This window comes from Prinia subflava, chromosome 2 (genome assembly GCF_021018805.1).
Source record: "Prinia subflava isolate CZ2003 ecotype Zambia chromosome 2, Cam_Psub_1.2, whole genome shotgun sequence".
NCBI lineage: Eukaryota > Metazoa > Chordata > Aves > Passeriformes > Cisticolidae > Prinia > Prinia subflava.
In genome coordinates, this window is record NC_086248.1 from 44,550,005 (window position 1) to 44,570,947 (window position 20,943).

Here is a 20,943-nt window from a genome sequence, read left to right on the forward strand (position 1 = left end):
GTTCAAAGCAGAATAGGCATCTGAGGTTGGCTGGCTTTTTCCAGCCAAAGGTTTCAAAGAGCCATGTGAGATTGTGTTTAAAAGCAACTTCCCCTGTCTGTCTTATTCTTATTGTGTGAAAGAGTACACTGAGATTCTGGGAATATCTCCACTGTGATTCTGGGAATATCTCCTGTACTTAATGAGAGCTCAACTGTACTGATTTGTTTGTAATAGAATATGATAAAACATAGGTTGCTGGTGGTGGGGCACAGGAGGAGGGGAACCTCCCTGCTAAGCACCGTCCTTTGAAGGTTACCTGTAGTCACAAGTCAGTTTCCACAAGTTTGAGAAATCACCATATTTTAAAATACTGCAAGCCAGAAAAAAAAAACCCCTTGGTTTCTTCTCATGCTTGCTGCTTGGTGGCTCACGGAACGGACCGAGCCCACAGCAGGAGCCCTGCTGCGGCTGAACTCCTGCAACTCTGCTGTCAGCAGAGCCTTCTCGACAGTCTCTGCGAGGTCCTGCTGCTCTGAGAAAAACAATCGATGGATCAGGGCGGCATTTTTCTCAACATCTGCCCGATTCTTTCAGGCAGCGAGGGGAGTGGCAGCACCTTTGCCTCGCAGTGGCCGTGACCTTACCACTGCGGATGTGCTCTAGGATTTTACAGGGTCAGTCTGCTTGCTGTCTCATCTTTTGATGCTCGATGCTCCAACACCTGAGGCTGTGCAAAATCCCCGTTTCTTCTTATTCTCAAAGTCACGGGGGAAAATGTGTCTCGTGTCTCTCATCACTCTGACAGGTAGGCAGGCAGGCAAGGCTCATTTTAGTAACGAAACGAACAAAGTTGTGCTCAACTTTCCATGCTAAAAAGTGCCAGTGATTTAAAGCTTCGGAAACAGAGAATGTAAATTAGGCATTGTTGCACGCAAACCGAACTCGTCTTTGACAGGCTAAACAGAGATTTTTATGGGGAGCCGAGTCGTGCCCACACGGAACGCAGTTTATCTTTCGACTGTGGGTTTGGGTGTTTTTATAAAAAAAAATGTATCATTTTAAGGTGTACCGCAGTCGTAATGAGAAACCCTGTCGTACGATTACAATTTTGACTATCGGAAAGATGGACACCCCCGTGCCGTAATGTATCGTGTCGGGTAATCAGGGACTGCCAGGGAAAGCGGGAAAGCAGAGCCTAGGAATAATCAATGCATCGCCCACAGTGTGTGCTGTAATCCGGCACCTCCTGGCTGAAGCGCGTCCCACCAAACCATTCATCCGCACCTCCCCGCCGCAGATAAAGGGAAAAACAGGAGCGACCAGGGGAAGAGCCTCGGCTGAAAGCGGCGGGGACGGGACGGGACCGGACGGGACGGGTCGGATCGGGTCGGGTCGGGTCGGCTGCGCAGGGGGGCACAGGCCGGGCGGACCCCTCCGCTGCTCGTGGGGGCACCGCGCCCCCCTCCCCATCCCGGGCTGGGGGCGGGCGCGCACCGCCCCCTCCTCCCCGCCGCGCTCCGCTCCGCCCGGTGCTCGGCGCCTCCCCCCTCGCCGGCTCCCATGGCGGGCAGCAGCGGCCGATTCGGTGCCGGCAAGCCCCGCCCGCCGGCGGTCCGGGGCCGGCCTCCCCCTTCCCTCCGCCGCCCCCTCCGCGGCAGCCCGCCAGCAGCGCCACAGCAGGCGCGGGGCCGGCTCGCTCCGCGCTGCCTCCCGCCCGCCCGCCCCGCCGCTCCCATGCGGGCCGGCGGCGAGGCAGAAGATGGCTGACTCGCCGGGGCACCCGCGCCCCTGCCCGCCCGCGCCCCCCGCCCGCCCGCCGCCGCCGCCGCCGCGCTCCCCCCGGGCCCTCCGCGGCGCCGCCTGCCACCACTGAGAGCCGCCGCCGCCGCCCCCCCGCGCCCCTCCCGGCCCCCCCAGAGCACCAGCAGCCATTTCATCTCCACCACCACCAAGTAGGCGCAAAAAATGGCAGAAATGGAGAAAGAAGGGAGACCTCCCGAAAATAAAAGGAGCAGGAAGCCGGCTCACCCGGTGAAGCGGGAGATCAACGAGGAGATGAAGGTAGGTGCCTGTGATGGGGACGGGAGCGGGGTCCCCCCCGCACCCCCCGCCTCCGAGCATGGAGATGAAATAAGAGAGGATCTCTTGTCATTTTTTTTTTGTAGGATGCACTGAATGTGTCTCAACTCCGCCTCCTGGGCTGCAAACAGAGACGAATTCACAGGCTGCAAATCCTGTTCATTGACCATCTTTATTTATTTTTTAAAAATAACTCTCGTTGGGCTTTTAAGCTCCTCGGGTGCCAATGATGAGCGGGTTTTTTGGTTTTTTTTGGGGGGGGGTGGGTTGCTTTTTTTTTTTTTTTTTTTTTTTTTTTTTTTGCTTTCTCTCTATAGCCACCCCCTCAGGTAGCTGGGAAGCCCTTAAAGTTAGGAAAGAAAGGCATCCCTTTTAAACGCTGTATTTCTGTCCTTTTTTCAGTAGCCAGCTGCAACTGTGTAATTAAATTGTCAAAGTGAAGCGTTGTGGTCTGAGCCGTCAGTGCATCAGTCTCGCACTTCAGCCGGAGACCCCTTGTCTCTGCTTGCTCTCGCCTCTGCTCTGCCGTTCCGCTGCGCTCCGCGGCTCGCGGCAGCGCAGAGGTGTCGCTGGCTTGTCCGGGGGCTGCTTTTCATGGAGTGTATTTACCGCGCGGAGGGCTGTCCTGCCTGATAGGAACCGGTGCCGCTCCAGCTGTGCTCTGGCGGCCGCTCCAGATGTTGGGATGGCTGCGATGGCACAAACCCGCTATTTTGGGACTTCTTTTATCATTAGGTCGCTGTTCCAGGCTGGATCATTTTTGTGCCTGTTTTCCGTGTTTGTTTGATGTCTCTAATTCCCCAAAGTTGCTAACGATGTATTGCTAGACTTGAGCTGAACTTATGTTGTTAAATGCACGGATAAAGTGACTAAAACAGCTTAGTCTGGCTACGAGATAAAGCTGCTGAGATTTAATTTGAATATGTCATTTATTAAAAGGCTGATTGTAAGTGGAAGACAGCCTGGAAAATGTCACTCGTTCACATAGTATGTACACTATATAGGCGAGTGTGTAAATATGCATGATGCCTAGTGAAAACATCTTTGCTTTCTGGAGCATTGATCTCCCCATATAAAATTAAACGGGAATGCGCCGTCCCCTCCCCTCTCTCCTCGTCTGCACACCCCTGATTTCGGTAGGTGCCCTTTCCTGCCCAAGGCAGGCATTCTCCTTGCCGCCTGTGTAATGAGCGTGTACGTGGTTCTGTGTGCGCTGCAAGTGTAAATGTGGACAAGAGTAGTATTAGGAGCACGAACAAAACGATGTGTTGGTGCGTCTCTTTGGAAAAAAAAACTGTAGTAGCTTCAAGTCCAGAGGAGCGGGGTCTTTCTTAGTGAGATATATGACACATCCTATTTTCGGAGAGGGCTCTGTGCAGCCACCGGAGAGTCATTGCTCTTTGTAATCCCACATAGTTTAGAGGACTGCAGAGGTCTGTAGTACAGGGCATTGGCCCCTCAGAGCATCGCCTAATGCCATCTATATGGATTGCAGCTTTTAAGTTTCATAGGTTCTAGAATTACAAATTAGCTAATTTTAATCAAAACATGTGAAATGTTATCCTGGCTGGATATAAAGGCTGACTGTGCTGGATCCTCTGGGTTTGTTTTGTTTACTTTGGCTGCAGGCACACTCAGCGGTTTGGGAGATAGTTGTTCTTCTACAGTATAACAGATGTTTGTCTGAAAGGGTGAGGAGGAAACAAAAACAACATTGTGTGAAGGAGAAAAATTACACAATTTTAAGCTAATGCTTTGGTATTAAGCACTGCCATTAACCTTCATGTAGAGAGTTTCTCTTTTTAAATCATGACTAACTGCTTAAGGTTAGGAACCTCAAAATTTCAGCTGACTTAAAAACTGAATGTGTGTGGAAAGGACATTTTGAACCCATGTAATTTCTGGTTGAGAGTGAGACAGCTGATGGCAGAACCTTCCATAGCCCACCTTTCAACATAAACTAGTCTATATATGCTATGCATTTTTAGTAGGATAGTTGACTGCTATCATCTAAGAAGGGAAAGAAAGGGGGGAGGAAGAAGAAGTAGTTTGAATTTTTGACTGGTTGAGAAAGTTAAAATCCTGTGGCGATCATTTACCCTTTTTCTTTATTGATGAATTAAGACGTCTAGTTGTTCTTAATAAACCCAGAGAATACAGTAATGTAACAAATTGGTTACAGTGTGCAAAATGTTTGCAGTGAAATGACAGAGGGAGCACAATGTGCCCTTGTGTAAGTTTGTATCTGTAATGTTCAAACAGGCTGTTTCCCTTCATCTGAACTGCTTTCATCTGGACCAGTGTAAAATAAGCCCTGGTAAGTAATCACAGCAGAGCAGAAAGAAAGGAATGTATACAGCAATAGACAGCCTAAGCTGTAAAAACTGTAACCTGAGTATCAGCAGCAGATCAGATATCAAGGCTTTAAGGTAGGGGAAATGAAAGAGATGAAGGGGAGGAAAAGACGAGAGACGGAATGGAAAAGTCAGCTTGGAAAGTAAAGTAGAAGTAGGAGGGCCCCCTCAGGGAAATTTGGCTCAGGGGTTGGGGAATTTTATCATGGTGTACAGTGACCTACTCAGGTTTCAGCCCACGTTGGATCGAATTGCCTCCCTTTGCTAGCAGAAAGAAAAAGGACTGGTGTATATGTGATTTCTTTCCCCCCCCTTTGGATAACAAATAGGCCATTGGTACAAGTGTCTATTTTAAGTACAGTAAATTCAAGGCACTATGAATGAGCAATAATATTACCTCATCACAGAGACTTCCTTCAAGATTTGCTGTTTGATACAGTCAGATATTTACTCGAGAAGGATCACAACACCTCACTGCTTGCTTTAGTGTTTTCCAACAGTAGTGTCACAGCTTGGTTTTAACATGACTGGATGGATATTCAGGTTGCTCGATCTTTCCGTATGCCAGATATTGAGTTACGTTTTTGTTATCGCTAACCTAATGTACACGATGGTTATAACAAATTTGAATTTGATACAATGTTGTATGCAAAAAGTACATGACTCTGCACAGTTTTCTGATATTACCTTTCAATGAAAAATATGCTCATGAGGAACTGTTTTGTTACACTATGACCTTTACAGCCACTCTTTTGTATTTTCTGGTTGTTTTTTCTTTTGTCTTCCTTCCTCCTTCAGATGAGACTTCCCAGTTTTTCTTCCAGAGGTAGCATTCACCTCGCACCTCGGAAGAAAAGCAGGTAGTTATTCTGAAATTCAGTTTGGTGCCATTTGTCACTCGCTGGTGAATAACAGAACACCTCATGGATCCAAACCTATTGTCATCAGGGAACCCACTACTATTTTAGGATCAAAATATTTGTAGAAGTTTAAACGATGAAAGCACTTGTCTAGGCACAGTGGTGGATCCCCCATCCATCTCTGCTCAGCTTATTTCCCTTTGCCATCCTGCTGCCAGGAGGCAGAGCTGCTCAGGAGGAATAGCTAGGTGCCCTGCAATGCTGTGAAGTGAGGTTACATCCAGTGCTGAATTGCACTGGAAGTTCTCCTGCACAGATGAATAAATGTATCCATGTGTCTCTAGCAGTTGAAAGGTAAGCAGTTAATTTGTGTTGTAATTTTGCAGGGCTGCTCCATGCGTCCAAGGAGTTTGATGTCCATAAATATTCTCAATAACTAATTTGTATCTAAAATTGGGCATCGTTCCTGCTGCCTAAAGCTTAGGGCAGCCCCATCTGCTATCATTTATTAGTAAACTGGTCAGAATGTCTTTCAGTTTAGTGTTTAAATAGTCCCTGTTTGGCATTTGAAAGTACTGCTGTCAGAAGGAGGGAAGTGGCGCAGCAAGCGTAGCAGCCCTGTGCCTGGAGCAAGCCAGTTTGCTCAGAGCGCTTGGAAGATTCCAAAGAAACTCCTCCCTTCTCTCCTGAAAAGCAAAAAATATCTTTGGGAAAGTGGAAAAGCAGACAGACTTTATCAATTGTATTATTTCAGGAGACCAAGGTTTTTCTGTGAAGCATGCATGGAACTTTTGTGGGATGGCTGCAGAAGGGGTTGCCTGTCTGCACAGGGAGCCTCACCTGGCAGGGCACTGCAGAAATAGTGCTTCCCCAAACAAAGTGGGTTGTACAGAACCAAGCATACATGAGAGGACAAAAGAAGGTAAAGCATCGTCGAAGTTTGGTTTCTGATAGCATAAAGGTCTAATAGAATTCAGTATGGTGACAACATAAACAAGCAAAGAATGTGATGGCTGGAAAAAGGGATCCAAGTTTGTGTGGTGCCTCTAGAAACGTTTTTATTTCCTTGCTGCAGTGAAAGTGAAAAGTGAATTTGTGGGGCTCTGCACTGAGTGGGTTATGCAGGCAGGGAAATGGAACGGAGCCACTATGCTTCCTCCCAGATCTGAAATAAACATTCAGCAGTAAAACCTAGAAGAAAATGAGTCTGACAGACTCATTCTCCCCTGTGTTTCCTGCCTCCGTGTTTGCCAGGCCTCATTTGGTGAAGCCAGGCCTTGCCCCCTGTGAATAAGGTTCATAGAGAAGGAAAGTCAAGAGATCTAAGATGGAAAGAGACGCATGGCATAGCTCGAGAATGTATTAATTAGCAAAGATTTGGGGAAATGATGCATTGTGATGTAAAAATCAAACTGTAGGTGTACTGTTACGATGAAATGAATCCTAAAGTGGGAATAAATGTGATTATATTTTTACTGCCTCGCATGTAAGTCAGACTCAGAAAGGAGGGAAACTGCAGTCTAGTGAGTCAACACACTCTTCTTCATCTTTCAGGGGAATAGGGAGCAAATTCAAATAGAAATACCAATGAGCACAACAGTTAGTTATCCTGGCTCTTCCAGGAGGGAGGATGTTTCTGTGCAGTACAAGAATAGAGAAATCGTAACAGTTAAACACACCAATTACACATTGCCCCACAGTGGTGATGAGTGGTTTGGGCCTTAGCAGTGGGCAAAAGCTGAATTACCATCTCTTGGGAAGGAAGGGCTGTGGCTGTGGTGTGTGATGGGGCCAGCAGAGTGTTTTTGGGCTGGTTTCTTTGGCAGGCATGAGCTGGTTGTGCCGCAGCCATAGTGAGTGCTGGGGCACTCAGCAGTTGTGCTGGTGCTCTGTCAGCTGGAGAGGAGCTGCTGTGGGATGTTAACCAACTGCCTGGGTGCGCAGGCAGCTGCACAGGGGACTGGTGTTTCCACTGTGGTCTTGAAAGCTTGTCTTCTTGGTGCACGGCATGGCAGAATCAGCAGGGAAGGACGTGGGACGGGATTTCTGTGGTTTCCTTCTCAGCTGTGATGCTGACCCACACTGTGGGTGGCACCAGGGCTTGGTCTCTGTTTTCGCACAGGAGAGTGAGCATTGCTTCCACACCTGGCTGAAGTTGGGCTCCATGCTGTATATTTGCAATGAAATCTTTAGGTCCCTGCAGGGGGGCTCCCTTTGGGATGAGTGGATGTAAGGGTCCCAGCTTAGCAGTGTGATTGCTGACCCAAGATTTTATTGATTATGAGCAAGGTTTTCTCTCTGCACTTGTCTTTCACATCATCCCAGCCCTGTGGCACAGCTGTGGGGTTGGGGTGGCAGCCTCATCCTGCAGACACTCTACATCCTTTTGGGGAATAAGTCTGAAAGTAGGTATGGACTCCCTTAATGCCTCTGCTGTTCTTTTCCTGCTGAAGCTTTGGATTGCAGCTCCTTGCACATCCTCCAGCTGGTCATCCACACCTGCTGTCACATCTTCTCCCTGGTCTTTGGCAGGTCTATTATCTTGCAATTCCTCTGGCTCTTGTCATCACTGCTGCTTCTGCTTTTCTGCTCCAATGTTGAGTCTACATTCCTGCTTTTCTCAAGCCTCAGTGTTACAATTGTCACCCTTCCTTTCACTTAAGCCTTTGAAACTTGTATATCTTTCAGTGACCTTCTGCTCTGCACATACAGGTTGTGTATTAATATGCTTTCTTCCTTCCTTATCTTCAACAAGAACTGGCTTTTGTCTCTTATTTTTTTTCTTTATCTTCTTTTCCCCCTCCCCTGCATTCACACAGAGAAAAATGATCTCATCTCATCATTTGTGTTTTGACTATTGCCACCACACTGGTCTTTGCAAATCCCATCTTGTTACCTTGTCTTGAATCCATGTGTATTGTGTCTATCATTGGAATGGAAGAAGGGGAAAATACATGAAAACAATGAATTAATACTGGTCAGCTTCAGGGCAGCGGCTTCAGCATGATCTCCACTGTCAGGGCCTTAGACATCTCTGCAAATGGGTGTTGTAGTCAGGATTCTCAGGGAAGGTAATGTTGCTCTTTGGATACCCATCTCTGCAAGAGAGTCAGTGTGGGAAAAAAGATTTCTTAGGCTTGACAGCTTGCTGAGGATGGGGTCATGCTTTCTGTTTGCTGTGAATAAAGTGTGGTGTAGTGGAGCTCTAGCTGCTGGGCACTGAGAGAATGGTATTAAGGGTGACTTGCAGCATTGTAGTAGGTAAGATAAATTATGGAGGAGAATGGCTTGGTTTTGCTTTGTTTTATTTTGTTTTGTTTTTAATCCAAGCCGTTCTTTTTGGGAAATCAGTGTTTAAAAGGTGCTTACTTTTGTTATTGCTGGCATGCCACCTCATTGTACTCTCACTGTAATTCGTAGAAAAGACTCCATTGATTTACCATTTTATAAAAGAGTCAGATCTCTATGATGAGTGATTTTGAAATCCAATGTATTTTTTGTCAATATGAATGTTCGTTTTGGTGCATCACTTATCATGGATAGTTTGAATGAGATGTGAAAGGTACTTAAATTTCGTGCCATTACAAATGCCATCATTTGGTGCATGTAATGGCACCAAACCATCATTTTGACTACATTTAGAAGGGACAGATACGTGAATTTTCAGGAAAAAACAAACATATGTGCAACCTTGCTTGTGTATTCCTTGACAAGCAATTAGAAATTATTCACTGTCTAAGTTGATCAGCAGTGCAAATAAAACACAAAGCATCCACAGGAGACAAATTTAGAGCTACTCAATTAATTTGGTTGCATGGGGATTAAATTCGTAAGACTTTGTCAGTTGGTCTGTACCTTGCTAGATTAGTCTCTAGGGCTGTGTCTCCGTAGTTGAAATTTAGCAAAGCAAGGGAAGCTGGCAGACCTTGCCTTTGGGCCTCCACGGGCCCTTTCACGTCATTTTGGGTGAGCTGCAGTGGTGAGATTTGACTCCTCATGTCCAGGTCATTTTGTTATTGGCTTCCCATGAGTTACAAACAGGGTTAGTGCATTGGGACTCTTCAAGGCTAAGAGAAAAGTTTTCTAAAAAGCTAAAAAAAAAACCAAACCAAAAAAAAAAAAGAAAAAAAAAAAAAAAACTTTTAGATTTTTTTTTTCATTTTGCTAGTATTTAAAACACAACACTGCATCATTCAAATGATTTAGGTAGTTGTTAGCCACATTTACATTGCATAGTACTCATTGAAAACTGTTGTCGTGGCGTAATTCAGATAAACTTATAATGCTGAGTCTAGAAGCAGAGATGGGATGATGGAATATTTTCCAGCAATTTGAGGCTGCACAGGACAGCCACAGAATTGTGACTTCAGATGGTGAGGTGAAAATGCAAAAGGGAAAAACCGAAAGGAAATGGATGCTTTGGGGGTTTGCTCTGGGGTTTTCTTTTGGGCTTTCTTATCCTGAAATGTGTTTGTAACATAATTGCACAGATGATACTCTTGGAAGGGTACAAATTGCTTGTGTTTGTTGCTTATAGCTGCTTTACAGCGCTCCTTGAGTGACAGGAACACCTATGTAATCTGGTGTGATGAATGAGCCAGGAGCAGTGCAGCACTTCGAGGTTCTGGGGCGCAGCGCCTGCTGTGCATTTGAATTCAAAAACAATTATCATCTGATTAATTTTATTTATTTGTTTAAATGACTGGAGAATTGCTGTGTTCTGTCATTAGACTTTCTCCCACTCAAAAATTAAGCTAGAGCAGTTACTAGAAAAAATCTGGCAACCTGCAAATTTGACATTTACCATTTGTCTTGAATTGGTGTTGTATTCTCCTTATTCCTTTGCCAAAGTCCTGGGAGACAGAGCTTATCAGAAGCATTATTTTAGAAGTCAAGATCTTGGAGGAATATGAGGTTTGGAATTTGTTTTAGAAGAGCATTAATAAAAAAAATTGCAGAAACCAAATAGAAAGGCTCTGTGTGTGGCTTTTTGTTTCAACTTATAGTTGTCATACTACTTTAAACTGATCTTAGCCATCGCAATAATTCATTAGCTGGTTTCCTTTGGTAGTTTCCTAAATCCATAAGCTGTAGAGCTCTGTTGCACTATTTGGTTTCAGAAAGCTTTGTTGCCTGGCTGCAGATTTCTTAACTTACTCCACTCAATCTCCTGGCCCAGTAATGAGCATTTTCTACAGAAATATTTTTGCCTCATGACCTAAAGGACATATTTTTAATAGAAATTGAGGGTTATGACAGTCATGTTCCATACTTCGCATTTCCATACAAACATAAAATGTAACCACGCAGCCGCTTGGAAATTGCTTTCAAAATAAATACTGCAAAATTGAGAAAGGTTTTCTTAAAGAAATGTTTGTATGAAAAATGATGGTAGAATGCTTTCACAGTGAAGAATCCTTAAGTGCTTCAACTATGCAAGGGCTTATAACTGAGAAAAAACGTCTGTTTTGATTTTATTTGATTTGGTTCATGGGCACCTCAAGGAACTGTAATTGTGTCAGTGACCTGCTCCAGCTGAAAAGACTGTAACGCAGTAAGATTGATTAACTGCTGGTTGAAAAAAAAATCCTCGTTTTCTGTTATTCTCTTGTTGCAGTCTTAAATATTTTATGGCAACACAGACAAGTTTGTGTGAGGAGTGTATGTTAAAATATTTCTGACATTGAATGTCAGAGCAAAAGTCATAAATAACTCTCCTTTTCATTTTCTTTAAATTACAGACATATGAGTTTCTGTCATAATTACATGTGCCAGTCGGAGATTTAAATGCATTTCACTTTATGTACTTGAGTTATGAAATGAACATTAGTCTTGGAGGAGGTGGGCCAAACCTGACACTTCCTCATGTAGCACAGATAGGGTTCGATTTATGCAGTCCTCCCTTCCTTCCAAATGGATATTGATTACATAAATAAGTAGGTAATTTTTCTCTTTCAGAACTTTGCTGAAAACACTATGAATGAGCTCCTTGGCTGGTATGGTTATGATAAGGTAGAACTGAAAGATGGAGAAGATATTGAATTCAGGAACTACTCAGCAGATGGGGAAAGCCGCCAGCACATTTCTGTTCTCAAAGGTAACGAGACTTCATGTTTCTGTGTTCACTTAGAGAAGGATTAATAGCTCAACCTGTCTGGTTGGTGTTGATTGCAAAGCATGTTCTGCTGCTTGTGTCTTGGTTGCTTTACATAAAAATATCTGAGAGTACCTTGTGGTACAGGGAAGCCAGTAGGTACGAGGAAAGTCACTTAACAAATTTGCTGTTGGTGTATTGATATATTGTTACATATTGATATATATCTTCACAAATAAAGCCTTTCGTGTGTTGGTTGAAAGCCATGTGCCTGTGGTATCAATAAACTACTCACAAATGGAGAAGGGAGGGAGTACTTTTTTATCAGGGTGGCCTTAACAGACCCTTTTGCTTCCCATACTATGGCTGGTTGGCCTACAACTTTCTAAAATATTGAAAGATTGTAAACTGGAATATTCACACATGTAAGAACAAGTGGGAATGTTCACAAAAGGCTTTTCATCCATGTTTGTATTATACTGTCTTCTGCACTGTGGTAGAAATTTTCTGTGGATGGAGTTTGTTTGAGACATTGCTGAGTCTTTGTGATTCAACATGTAAAGGATGAGAGCCTATTGGTTTGTTCAGTCCTTCAGTTTTGCCTTCTGACTCCTCAGTCTCAGGGAATAGATAGGGGCTTGTCATCAGAGTAAGGAGAAGAGTAGAAAATTGCTGCATCTTGACTTATCCAATAGGAGTTCCTCAAAGGTGAGGTAAAGAGAGGAAATTCCAGCAGCTTTGATGCACTTGGGGTGCTACTTTTCGCTGTTCATGGACTGCAGTGTTTGGGTTTTCTTTCCAATAGCCAGCAGCAGCACTGTGTTCAGTGAGTGTTGCAATGAGTACTGACACCAGAGAGAGCAGTGCTGAGGGACAGATGGCTAGAAAAAGGGGGGAAAATTAGAGGTAGGGTGAAACAACCTAATTGTGTTAAAATTGAATGTTTGCAGCTTGTTAGTTCTATAACAATGTTGGTGATCAATATTTATCTTTCATTGAAAACGTAATGTCATTAAGCTACCTTTGACGAAACTCGTGCCTGTGTAGTAATGCACTTAATTTATTTCTGTTTTAATAAATACATCTTTTAGTGGATGATTACTGACTCCAGTCTATGCTTGATGAAATTTGTGGCATACTTTTTTAATAGGCACGTGATACAAATCATATGTTTTATCTACCATAGATGTTGAATGCCTGTGACAGGTAGAAATTTTTAGTGTATGCAATTTTTGGGAGGGGAAAAAGCACATTTCTTGTTCTGAGAGATGGGAGAAGAGTGAGTCCCATGGCTGAGATATATTAGAGAAATTCCTACAAGTAAGAATCCTGTGGTGATGTGGGATTAAAGAATTAGAATAATAACTGTCATCATTTTATGCACACTTCACTGTGATTTCAATATTTTGTTCCTTTCTTTAAATTCCTTTCATTACTACTACTCATATTATTTATAGAGAATAGGAATTCTTTTATTCTTCAGTTCATACTCCTTGTACTGGTGAGGTCACAGCACACCAAGTGCGATCACCATGCAAACAGTAGAAATGAAGTACAAGAATAGGATGCCATTGACTAAATCAGGCATGCTAAGGCTATGCATGACAAAATAATTCCACTTTTTACCTTCTGCTAAAAGAAAGTGTGAGTTTAATTTGGAAAAAAAAATGGAGCACTTCTGTAGATTACTGGAAAGTGTCAATTTCTTTAAAAAGGAAAATGCCTGGGGTTTTTGTGCACTATTCTTGTATTGAGGTAAGTAATTTAATGAAGAGATTGGTGAAAGTATGTAGGGGTATTTAATAAATTTATGTCATACTGTACAATGTGTTCTTTGTGTTTTACAGAAAATTCTTTGCCAAAACCAAAATTACCTGAGGACAGTGTTATTTCACCGTACAATATAAACCCAAGCTACCCAGGGCTTGCCACAGGAAATGGATTATCAGACTCACCAGCAGGGTCGAAGGATCATGGGAATGTACCTATTATTGTCCCATTAATTCCACCACCTTTCATAAAGCCACCAGCAGGTAAATCCCAATGAACGTGTAAAAATGGTTACTGTTATTGACAACGTCCTGGGATCACTGGATCACGGTGTCTTAGCAAGAGGGCTGATTTCAAAATGACTAAAATCCAGTCACAGTGAACTTTAAAAATGAGCGACAGAATGGCTTTAGTCACTTTAGTATTCTTGAAAAACTCCTGCAAATGCAATGACAACAAACTGGCATTGTTTGTGACACTTCTCATGCTGGATTATGCTCTCAGCACTTCAACAGCATTTGCTTTTAGTAAAAAAAAAAAAAATTGTTCTGGTGAATAAAGCCTTTAATTAAATTAATGAAAGATTATTAAATTAAAAAAAGGCTGCATGAAAGAAACAGTGAAAGAGACAAAGCCATCAAATCAGTATCATGTCTTTATATCAGGTTAACAAGCTCATATTGGGAAAACTGTCTCTTGATTCCCATTGAAATCCCTGACCACTGTCTCTCAAGGGTTTAATATGATCTTGACTCTACCCAGGAGACTGCACTGAGATGTTTTGCATTTTCATTAGGTTTTTATCAGGAGTGGTTTTCTAACATGCCATTCCTCAGAGTTTGCATGAAAAATGATTTATTCCCCTCTGCATGCTGCTTACTGTAATCTGTGAAAGGAGCTCTTATGGCTACACCAGGGTGATTAATTGTTGTGTTATTGTTTACTGCTCCACATGGTGTGAAAATTGGTGAATCCATATAGGAGCAGGCTGAGTTCTGCTTCCTTGGACGTCCCGGGGTGTTGCTGTGGTTGCTCTCGAGTGACCAAGGCACTGAGGGGTACAGGGTGACATGCAACTCCTACCCAAGAACATCAGCTCTCCACACACAGGGCTGAAGAGATGGCAGCAGGTGCCAGGGTGCTTCTGCAGAGGCAGAACTGCTTGTAGGATCAGGTCCCAGGTGTTGGATGGTCATGTCTGTCCTTCACAACATTGTCTGAATGTTACTGTAAAATACTGATTGATCCAAGAAAGTGTTTCCCTGTTGTTGGTCGTGTAATAGACTACAGTTGCCCCTCCTAAATTATTGTTATGCCATCAAGTTTTATCTCTAAAGAAGTATATAATATGCTATGAATAATTTTCGAATGTTACTCAATACACGCTCCTTGCCAAAGACTTTCAATCTATTTTATATGATATTTGCTAATTACCAAAGCTATTTGGGCCCATTCCTGCAGCCTTTACACAGCTAAAGATCTCAGGCCATATGGGCTGGATCCTCAGCTGTTGTTGATTTGGCCCTAAAGCTTTAATCAAGGGCTTGTGCCATCCCAAGCTATTTTCCCCTCCAATCTGAGTCACAAATGAATCCAGAATGCTGAATTTGTGGTATGTGAACACAAGGCTATAGCGTGCATTGTGCAAATTGCCACAGTTGCTGGATTTTTATGACACCAAATAAGCAGGAGGAGATTGAACTATGAAGTAGAAAAACAAATTACTGCAACAGTAGTTAAGTGGGCACAAGGGAATCTTGGCCAAGTCAACTGCCTTCTGTTCTTTGACTGTCCACCTACAACATATGATCCCTGTGTTCAAATGTACCTCTAAGGGTAACGTGGAGAGAGAGCTTTTCATAAGTGTTTTCCACCTTTAGGTTTTAATTAATTCATTAGCAATGAATATCGTTGTTGTACCTGCACAGGAGATACAAATGCATAATCTCTGCCTCCTCTGCCTTTATCCCGTGATCGGCAATGAGCACTAGATTACCGTGACTTCTGAGCAGATGAACATGTTTATCTCACCTTTGCTTTACAGACCAAAGCTTGGGAGACTCGGAGGGGGAGGAGAATCACCACCTTTGAGGGATTTGCAGCAAGCATGGGTAGTAATGGTTTTGTTTTATCTTAGGGCGTAGGTGCCCGAGCCATGATCACCCCGAAAGAGCCTGGCAAGAAACACTGGCAGGAAAGGGAGCACAAAGGCGCCAGGGGAGCCAGTGTGCAAGCAGTGGTCTTGGCACTGCGCTCTGACACCGCTTTGTGGGCACCACATCAAAGCAGAGAACTTCAGAGTGATACAGAGCCAGACAGGAGTAACTCTGGGGATGTTTTCTTGGAGTCCCTCGCAAGCATAGGGGAATGCCTTTGGAAACAGCACAAAGGTGCTTCTTTGACTTGAGCAGGCAAACGATTAGACTCACATCATTAATTAACAAGGTGAAGGTCGACATTTTCAGCATGGGGGACAGACAAGCCATGACTGACCTGCCACTAACATCAAAGCATTTATCCAAGTTTGAGTGGATAAATGAAGAAGGGGACAGGAGAGAGAGGCAGAAAAAGGCCAAGAGAAAGTTTTGAGGTTAAAATGCTGGCAGAAAAAGAAATTTTTGCAGCATGTTTTGTGTGGACACACAGAGAGCAAAGTTACAGGCCAGAGAGAGCACCAGGTAGCAATGCACTGTAGTGACTGGGAGGCTAAAAATTAGGATGTGTCCAGAGTTTGTGAATGGTCGAGGAAAGCTTTTAGATTTTGTACAGGAGAAAAATCTATAAGACTTCTGTATAGCTCAAAAGGGAGTGCCCACAGGGCATTTAGGGGAAAATGATCCCTAAATCACGAACCTGAAGGACAGGAAAGATGGTGCAGTCCATTCTTATTGAGCAAATAATGTGGAGTGAGCACTCAGGGAGAAATTATTAAGACTTTAATTCTTGCTGTATTGATCTTGAACAGAAGGCTCAGCATGAATAAAGAGGTGTCAGAGAGACAGGCTGAGGTATTCATTTGGATGGGAGTGTAATGGTCTGAAGGGGATAAGCAGATCCATTGAATTATTAGTTGAATAATTTTGCTGATAAGATTCAATAAAGGTAAGAGAAAGGAGAGGAGAGCATGGGGGATGCGCACAAACCTGAAGAGGAACAAGGACGATACTCAGCAATGTGCACTGGCATAGCAATTGCACAGGTAGAAAAGACACAGTCCAGAAGCCAAGGGAAACAGGATTTCTAGGAAGGCAAATATGATTCTTCATGAGAAATAGCTATCAGTTTGGAAAAGAGGAGGAAGGAGTGCTGATCCTAAGCTGTCTAGGAAGCTGTTATTGAAGATTTCAGCAGACTAGGTTTTCCTTGAGTGTGCTGGAAAGCTTTTAACAAGTGTCCTGTTTGCACTTGTATTTTGTATGACCAGGCTAAAACCTTGAAGAATTAACAAAATTAACTTTTGTTCCTCCTCATGCCTATTTTGCAGTAAAGTGGTTTTTGTTTTGGTGTTTTGTTTTTGTTTTTGTTTTTCTTTAATTTGAAAACCAAATAATTTTGAGCAGTCTGACTAAAATTTTATCTTCAAGCTGTTCAGATTTCTGTTTTAGTCAAACAAAATGTTAGGTTCCAACTTGCTTATATGATTCTGGGAAACATTAGGGTGCTACTAACCAAATAGAAACATCTCCAATAAAGGCGCTCTGTCCTTGCTGTACCTCATAAGTAAACCCAAAAAAGGCTGAGTTAAATGCAGGGGCCCTCTGTGGCGCTGAGTGTCTACAGACTCAGGTTATGGTGTGTCGGTGGAGGATGCTAAATCCAGTCATGGGAAGCCTCCACCAGGAGAATGCAGGTTACTCAGATGTGGAGGCTGTCTGCAAGAGCACTCCCCTGGCCTGCAGCACCAGACAAATAGACCACACTGGAGCAGTGCCCAAATCAAAGATGACTTCATAAGTCAGCATCAGCCATCCAACCTGCATCTGGAAGCATATGTAGTCAAACTCCAGAGAGTTGCTCTAAGAGGCTCCTTGTGGCTGGTAAGAGTCCCATCTTGCCCAGCATGCTGGTAACTACTTTTAGACCTGGCAGCAGATTCTGAGTGATCTTCAGGGTTAGTCTTGGGTACAGCCTATTGCAACAAAGTGATCCTAGATTAGTTCTGCTTAGTGTTAGAAGGTTCTTATTTTCTGCACAGCAATGTAAAGAAGGCTGGTGGGGTTTTTTATTTGTTTGTTTGGTTGTTTTTTATTAGTAGTCACATAGAAATAGCGAGGAACAGAAATGCAATAGCCTGGAATGACCCAGAACTAAAAATCTCACCACAGTTGTGCAGGGTATATGGCCTTAGTATGTAGCATGCAAACCTTCTGTTGTTCTGCAGCCTTTAATGATAAAGTTGAGAGGGCACTTAGGGTGACTCTTTTTGCTCAGGCAAGTTGGGACAACTCTTGTTACTGGGATGAAGGAAGGCTGAAATCAAGAGTAGTCAAAGAAGAATGCAAAAAATTCTTTCAATGCGGGTGAGAACAAGCTGCCTCCTTCCCCTGGCACCTGCTGGAGGCTATGGTGTTTCAGTTTTCCCATTTCTTTCAGTGCTCTTTGATTTATTTTATGTTGTAATCCCCGTGGCAGTACCTTGGTAGGGGGTTACAACTGCTGTCCTTTGAGCATGAGGGTTGACAAAACCCTTCCCCTTCCTGCCTCCTTCTGTGTACAAGTGCTGCACAGGGTGCGCTGGCTGCTCTGAGCATCCCAAACAAGAACCGGCTCCTGCCACGCTGCGCTGCCAGGGGAGGTCACTGCCAAGGGACACGGCAGAAGGGGAGGCACAAAGCGTGATGTCATGCAGTTCACTGAGCTTCCCACAGAGGAAAAAAGCACAAGGGAAAAATAATGATCCCTCCCAAGGTTTTCACAAGATACTGGGTACATTTGGAGAAGGAAGGGGGATATAAATCCTACAACCCTCAGATGTGTGTCTTGACAGAATGTTAAGTTCCAAATTATAATGACTTGAGTTATACCAAAAGTTATCAGAAACTTCTGAAGGTGAAGGAGGACTGGGCTGGAGGAATGGTATCTGATGAGGCAAAATGTCTTAAAGGAGAAGGATTTCCAGTGTTGACTTGTAAAATCACCCTGTGACCTAGGCTGGCAAAGAAATGTCAGATTCAAATACTAAAGTAAGTATTTAGTTATCTCATAGAAAGAAATTAGTGATTTTCTGTCACGGTTTAGCATTGCCTTAGAATTAAAGTTTATAGGGGATTTTGTAAATACAAGTGCAGATGAGTAACTTTGTGCAACGTGGGAATAAACAGAGTTCTTGCCCTACGAACATTCTGGGACAGCCTGCTGTAATCTCTCAATATTTAAATTGCATTTGAGGAATCTGAAAGAATAAACAATGTTTTAAATGGTATTTAGCAGGCCAGTAAAAATGAATTCCAAGATCATCTGTCAAAATTCACTGAGGAATTGGATCTATGACTATAGTAGCAAGAACTGATTCCAGGCAGAACTGAGTGGCAGTTTTCCTTAAGTAAAGACCACATTATCAGATCTAATTAAGTCTGTATATGGAGGAGACTTTCATTTTACTGTGCTCTGGATCTCTCTTCAGTATTTCACAAATATCTTCTGGTTGCTGAACAGCATTACAATTTCTCTAACTAGGTTTTGCCCTCTGAAGACCACTGCAGCAAATCTTATAGTTGCTACTCTTCAAATTATTTCTCTTGTTTTCAGTTTGAAACATCATCAAACTTACACTGATTGTAGGGTTACTACTGCCTGGGTTTTTAAGTGCCAGTGGTTGCCAGGATGCCTGCCCCATCTAGCTCACTGTTGATGGGGCCCTCTGTGGAGGGCCAAGTGTTTCCTTTGTGCTAAAAAGAAAATCATAAAGTCCATGTATACACCTTAATAGCATATATTCAAAGTACATAGGGAGTTCCCCCTCTGTTAGCTGAAATAGGTGCTTTTTTTGTTTGCATGTTTAAAACCTGCCGAAATGCCAGCTTTTGTGTTGTGCATTCAGTCCCTACTGAACTAGGCATAAGAGTGTGCCTCAGCTCATGCATGGAAAACGTAGGCAGGCTGTGGTTCCCCTAAATGGTTTTTTCAAAAGGGGCTGGGATATTTTGCTTTATTGGCAGAGTAGTGAACTTAAAGAGAGTGGTCCTTAAAAGGAAATGCACTCTAGAGGCTCTGATATTTCCATAGCGATGGCTGTGGCAAGCTTTCTATTGTCAGCCCTTTATTTTAATCTTCCTCTGGTAATTAACTTTTTGAAGGTACTTTTTGTACCTTGATTTTGTCACGTGCCCCCTCTGTTTAGAGGATCAATGCTTAAGATGATATCTCAAGGGGATCTGCAGCAATGTCTCAGGAGTTTTGTTTCTTTACCTTTTTTAGTTTGAGATTTATTTGGTAAAGCATTTCAAGACTAAGGAAATTGACTGTAATGGTGCTTCTGCCTTGCTTGGGATCAACAACCTCAGGAACTACTTGGGGATGAAAAGTCTGAATACATGCTACTTGGTTTTCTTCAATGACGTTCTGGGATTTCAGGAGCAGCAGGCGGGTAACTCGGAATTATCCAATTCTGAAATCCTGGCAGGTCCCAGTGGAAACAGTGAGCCCTTACTGTTATTGCTGCAGATGCTGAAGTCAAGTTAAGATCTAAAGTCTTTAAAAATGAAGTTTTGCAGCTTTTCATTAGAAAGAAATAGTGAAAGCAGCTAAAATTTTTAAAGATATATATATACCAGTGTATTGAGCGCAGTTCCCAGCTCAAAGTAAAAGGGGTATTATAGCTCCCTACCCAAGAAACCTGGGATCCAAAGTGCCTGTGTGAGGGGGTGGGATGCAGCAAAGAGAAAAAGAGAGGAAAGCAGATGAAAGCAGTAGTGGAGAGACATGGCTTCTGATAGCGTGATGGAAGGAAATTCATGCCAGGGATGAGCTGGTTGGTTGGGAGACATGGAGGAGGGATGGGATGCCAAAATATCTTTTTGTATCAGATCATGGATTTTGTATCAGATCATGGATAACCACAATCAAGGTGCAGGTTTCACAAAGGCTCACTCAGTGTGGGTGCTGTACTTGAGATCTCAATCCCAAACACTCTGTCCTCCTGGTCTTCCTTCTGCATAGCAGTACTGTGGTTGAGCACCTTTGGGAGACATGCTATCTTCTTGTTGGAAGAACTGAGTATCTCCTACTGAATTTTTTGCAAGGAAATATGGAAAGTAAGGTTTTGAAGTACTTGAATCATCATAATATGCAGGATTAGAGTTGTAGCTGCATTTAGTTTCACTCAACTTTTTGAAGCTGGAATTAAATTGAAAATACATTTCAGTTCAAAACAGTATTAGTAGAGTGCTGTAACCAAAACTTAGTAAACTGATCAGGATTTAACTCCAGAATTATAGGGATTTTAGGAACATTGCACTAAACACCATAGATCATGTTGGTTTGCTTAGATAAAGAGACAGGGCTGTTCATGATGGATTTACTCCATTGTACTCGTTGCCTTCCTTCACTTCCCCCCACCTCTTTAAATTATGGCTCCATATAAGATCGATTAGTGTAAACTGCTGCTCACTGGGTTTAAGAGGAACAATTTTCTGCAGCTCCTTCACACGGGTTTGAAAGGAAAAAAATACCAAACATTCTGCTTAATTAAGACCTAAAGAGGCGGTGCAAACTTTTGATGATTAATTGAAGCATGCTTTAGACTGATGCATATTTAGTTATTATAATGTGATAATTTTATCTTGTTATACAAACTACTCCCTTT

The 20,943-nt window shown here is 43.1% G+C and overlaps 1 protein-coding gene across 5 annotated transcripts in view; it reads left to right on the forward strand.

Moving 5' to 3' along the window:
• The first annotated feature begins 1,882 nt into the window (after positions 1 to 1,882).
• Positions 1,883 to 20,943, forward strand: part of SOBP (sine oculis binding protein homolog) — a 112,067-nt gene continuing 93,006 nt past the window's right edge. For 3 of the 5 annotated variants that reach the window (XM_063389746.1, XM_063389747.1, XM_063389745.1), the window contains exons 1-3: positions 1,883 to 2,043; positions 11,234 to 11,372; positions 13,217 to 13,402. In XM_063389746.1, the coding sequence (XP_063245816.1) occupies positions 1,948 to 2,043; positions 11,234 to 11,372; positions 13,217 to 13,402 (421 nt within the window). In that variant the 5' untranslated portion in view covers positions 1,883 to 1,947. The other 2 variants (XM_063389748.1, XM_063389749.1) reach the window with 2 other exon arrangements.